The following is a 4,972-nucleotide window of genomic DNA, read 5'->3' on the forward strand; positions in this document are numbered from 1 at the left end:
CCAATCAACCTCCTCCGCAATAATCCCTCCCGGTCGCTGCTCTTCTTCCTCTTTCACAGCAGCTTCCAGTTCCGCAATTTTACGCTTGCTCCTGGCTGCTGCTCGGGTCTCATACATATTCTGCGCAGTCCGAAGATCATGCTGGGCCGCCGAACATCTACAGCTCCCCGCCTCCATGCTATACACTCTGAACTCGTCACTGTGAATCCTTCTACGGGCAGGATAGTGGTAGTCTCTCGCAGTGCTGTGAAACGAGGTGAATGAACCAGAGCTACGGCTCTCCGTTAAATAGCTGTTGTCCATGGAGTTTCCCATAATGCGCTTTTCCTTTGGCTGCAGAGTGGAGGTACTTTCGTTATTAATACGAAAGATATCTGCACAAGACCCACATCTCCTTCCTGACCTTGCATAAATGTAGCTGCATGCCTTCCCGTTACGGTTGAGCCAGCTGTCCTTTCCTCGCAAGCGGATTCTACAGAGTCCCTCGTGGCATGAACCATGTTGATAATTTCCATATTTGGCCTTCTCTTGCCATAATGACCACCGCCGCATCTGTCTAGTCGTCCAGCTCCCGTAATGAGAACCCAAACTATTACCGGAAACCTCAGGAATGCGGTCCCGGATGCAGGCACCGACGCCGGTTAAGCCCGGTCGGTGTCGTGTAGGTCTTGTTGTGCCAGCTGTAAGCATCGCGTCTTCAAGTTCGGGCAGTCCACTTCCTCCCAACAGCTGTCCCGCCCCCTGTCCTGATTGTCCACGCCACAATTCGCAAGGTAGTCCGCCAACCTGTTCGCCTTGCGCCTTACCGCATGAAAAACTAAACCTCTCATTCCAGCCATTAGTTCTGCGATGTTCTCCGTCACCTTGGCGAGCCGCCAATGTTTTGTGGCTTTGTTCGCCTTAGTTCCTCCCTGAATTCTCTTAGCTGTTGATATAACCAGAGATGAATCCCCTTCCACAATTACATTGCAGATTTGTAGGGATTTTAAAATTCTCAAACCATGCTCGAGCGCTGCAAATTCTGTCTCATTATTCGTACTCTCCCCAAGCGCTCTGTAATATATGTGCCGAATTTCTCCATGCTGGTTCCGTAATGCACCTCCAATTCCTGCCATGCCGGGATTGCCCCTCGAGGCCCCATCAAAATTTAGTTTCATTCCACCTTCCGGCGGCCTCTGCCAATTGTCGATCTGTGAGGATGGTTGCGCTCTGTTTCTTGAAGCTGCAATGCTGCTGGTGGCTTCCAGACGAAAACACTTCAAAATGCGTAAGTCTTGAGCTGAAGGTTTCTCGTTGCAGTCCTTTTTGCATTTCGTTTGAATTAGCTGTTGAATGTTAGTTATTATGTTATCTTTAGAGAATTCTATGTTCCTGTGTTCGTCTTGAAAGATTCTGCGGTTACGTTCCTTCCAAATCGACCATAGAAGGAAACCTGGAATAGACTTCCATATGCTGTTGACTCTGTGAGTACTGGAGAAGTCTTTTCTCCAGTTCAGGATGGTTCTGTGAATGGAATCTCTATCCCGGTCAGAGCAACTGATAATACCCTCCATCCAACTCCATAACTGATTTGCCCATTCACAAGCATTAAACAGGTGGTTTATAGATTCCTCTTCGACGAGGCACATGGGACATCTTGAGGGTCCCCTGAAACCTTTCTTGCAAAGGTTGTCCCAAGTCAAAGTCTTGTTTCTCATTAAAAGCCAGAGGAAGGTCCTGACTTTCGGCCAGAATAGGCTGTCCCAAACTTTGCTAGACCAAGGCACGACTTCTACCTGTTCTTCCTCTTCAATTAAAACCCTGGCTTCTTTTAATGAAAAATTACCATTACCTTTTAAACCCCATCTGAGCTTATCATCCTCCTCAGTTTTTCGAATCTTTCTTTTGAGGATTCTTTCATTGAATTGCTGAAAGCTCTCGTTGTTCTCCTCTGTGTTCCCAGGGTTTAGATTGATCCAATCCCTCCATATCGGATCCCTGCTGCTTTGGGTCCAATATTGATTGACTCTGTATCGACCTTCGTTTTGACTTGTTCTCTTGAGGAGAGAAAGCTCTGGGGTGTCCAGTTTAGGGAACTGCTGCCATGCATCTTCCCAGAACATGGCAAGCCTTCCATTGCGAATCTCCCAAAAGTTGTTCTCCTGTACTAAGCTCCTGTTATTTCTGGCATGGTTCCAGATTGGCGAACCTTCCGGGACCTCCTGTAGTCTTATGAGATCCTGAGTATCACAGTCTGGGGTGTATTTTTCCTTCCAATGCTTCGCCCAAGGTAAATTGGGTTCTTTGATCCATTTCCACCATATCTTAGCTCCACAGGTTCTGTTGACCACAGACGGATCAACTAAATTTAGCCCCCCCTTAGATTTTGGCTGGCAAAGCTTGTTCCAAGCTACCAAAGCCCATTTCTTTTTATCCCCATTCCCATTCCATAAGAAGGATCTCTGTATGTTCCTCATTTGTTGCAAAATACCCTTGGGCGCTGGAAGAATAGAGAGTAAATACTGCGGGATTGCCTGCAACACTGCCTTGGTTAAAATAAGTCTACCTGCTAGGTTTAGGGCTCTGTTCGTCCAGTGCCTGCACTTTTTCTCCATGTTGGCAAGAACCTGCTCCCAATGAGATTTCTGCCAAGGTTTCAAAGTCAAGGGGGCCCCTAGATATTTCGAAGGCAGGGAACCAATCCTGAAACCAAGAAGCTGGGATAGGTGAGCTTGAATTGCCGGATGAGTGTTGAAAAAGAAAATTGTGGATTTGGAGAAATTAATCTCCATGCCAGAGGCTCGACTAAAGAGATCAAGGATACCCCTATAAGCCAAAGCCTCCTTCACAGTGGGGGTGCCATGTAACATGGTATCGTCCACGAACTGTTGATGAGTTGTGGCTGGTAACGATCTAATCGGTTGCAGACCTTTTATAGATCCTTCAGCTTTTTTCTTGGCTATGAATCTGCTTAGGCCCTCCATTAGGATGACGAATAGGAAAGGGGATAGGGGATCCCCCTGTCTTATTCCCCGCGAAGGAGTGAAAGGAAATGAGGGCGCACCATTGACAAGGATTGAATATCTTGGAGATTTGATGAGAGCAAGTATCCATTTGATCCAGGTCCTACAAAAACCGAATGCCTCCAACACAGCTTCAAGGTATTTCCAGCTAACTTTATCATATGCTTTTGACAAATCTAATTGCATTAGCATTCCTGCTTCTTTTCTCGAATGAAGTGAGTGAATCATCTCCTGCGCTAACAAGATGTTATCTAGAATTTGTCTACCCTCAACGTAACCCGACTGCTCTTCAGAGATGATACCAGGAAGAATCGACTTTAGTCTGTTAGCTATGACTTTTGAGATAATTTTATAGATGACATTACAAAGGGCAATAGGTCTGAATTTATCAGGTGTCTTTGCTTCTTCGACCTTAGGAATCAGCGCTAGAAAGGTGGAGTTGAGGGATTTCAGAATGGTTCCTGAGCGTCTGGAGTCCTCAACGACCTCCCATACCTCCTGCTTAACAGTGTCCCAACAAGCCTTGTAGAAGTTGATAGTGAAACCATCTGGACCTGGTGCTTTATCATTGGGCATGCTCTGGATTGCTTCCTCCACCTCCTCCAGAGAGATTTCTCTGCAAAGGGCCCAATTTTGATCTGAGGTGATGGATTTGGGAATGGCTGCTGTAATTTCCTTGATGGCCTCCTCTCTGTTTGTGGGCGGTTCCTGAGCAATTGAGCTGAAATGATCCGAAAGCAGAGCAGAGATATCATTGTGATTTTTTAATATCTCCCCTGCATCGTTTTTCAACTCAAGAATCCTGTTAGCACTTCTATGGTCTAGAGCCGACCTGTGAAAAAATTTCGTGTTTTGCTCCCCCTCTTTGAGCCACTGGACTCTAGATTTCTGTTTCCAAAGTATCTCTTCTTGAATACACCTTCTATGCCATTGCTGAGAAAGAACCTTTTCCTGTTCCATCGCTTCGGCACTGTAGTTGCCTGCTGCACCTTCTCTGTGAATCTGTTCCAGTTTGTTCTCTAAAATGGCTTTTTCCTGGACTATGTTTCCAAAGACCGTTCTGTTCCATTCTTTGATCTTTTCTTTGGTTGCTTTCAGCCTCTTCTGGAGATTGAACATTTTGGATCCTCTTGCCTCCAAAGGTTCAGCCCACCATTTCTCAACCATCTTGAGGAAATTAGGGTGGTCTAACCAGAATTTTTCAAATCTGAAAGGTTTGTTCCTTGGAGTCCCCTGAACTTCAACAATAAGCGAGATCGGCCAATGATCCGACCCACCGCTGGGAAGGATATCTGATTCTGCTGTTATGCCATCCATTATGATGCTTTCTGAGATTAAAAATCTATCTAAGCGAGAAGCTATCAGCCTATCTCCCCCCCTTCTATTGTTCCAGGTGAACATGCCACTCTTGGGGTGTATATCTACCATTTTGACAGTTTCAATGAAACTAGTGAAGGCTTCCGCATCCCTATTAAGTCTTCTAAGACCCCCTTTTTTTCCAGAAGGGTGGTTATCATATTGAAATCACCCCCCACTATACACTTAGATCTTGGATATCTTTCAATAAGTTTGGTTATTGAATTCAGGAAATTAATTTTATCTTCTAATCTCTGAGGACCATAAATATTGATGCAAAGGAAGGAACCAGAGTTACCTGTGGGTTGAAAAGCCACCGCTATGAAGTGTTTGTTCGCCTCAGCTGATAAAATCTGGACTTCTCTTGTGTCCCAAATAGTTGCCAGGCCTCCTTCTCGTCCCTGGCTTTCAATCTCTAAAACTTCTAGATCTCTGCCAAGCTTTCTGCAAATATTGTTAATACTAGAGCTGCTGCATTTAGTTTCTTGTAAAAACATGATCTCTGGTCTGTATTTCTGGATTTTTCTCTTTAAGATCCTATGTTTTGCCGGGCTGTTAAGCCCTCTTGCATTCCACGAGATGATCTTCATATCTAACTAATTTTCATTGAAAGG

The 4,972-nt window shown here is 45.3% G+C and overlaps 1 protein-coding gene across 1 annotated transcript; it reads right to left on the reverse strand.

Annotated features, from left to right (window-relative positions):
• Positions 1-641: 641 nt before the first annotated feature.
• Positions 642-4,319, reverse strand: LOC149236103 (uncharacterized). The gene has a single exon (XM_089368769.1). It carries the CDS (start codon positions 4,317-4,319, stop codon positions 642-644), a length of 3,678 nt encoding a protein of 1,225 aa, XP_089224895.1.
• Between the last annotated feature and the right edge of the window lie 653 nt (positions 4,320-4,972).

This window comes from Pinus tabuliformis, chromosome 8 (genome assembly GCF_031772625.1).
Source record: "Pinus tabuliformis cultivar Carrire ecotype Pingquan chromosome 8, CPIR1, whole genome shotgun sequence".
Lineage (NCBI taxonomy): Eukaryota > Viridiplantae > Streptophyta > Pinopsida > Pinales > Pinaceae > Pinus > Pinus tabuliformis.

What these genes read in the sequence shown, in the direction of transcription:
- LOC149236103 (XM_089368769.1), bottom strand. Translation starts at nt 4,319, where the DNA reads ATGGATGGCATAACAGCAGAATCAGATATCCTTCCCAGCGGTGGGTCG.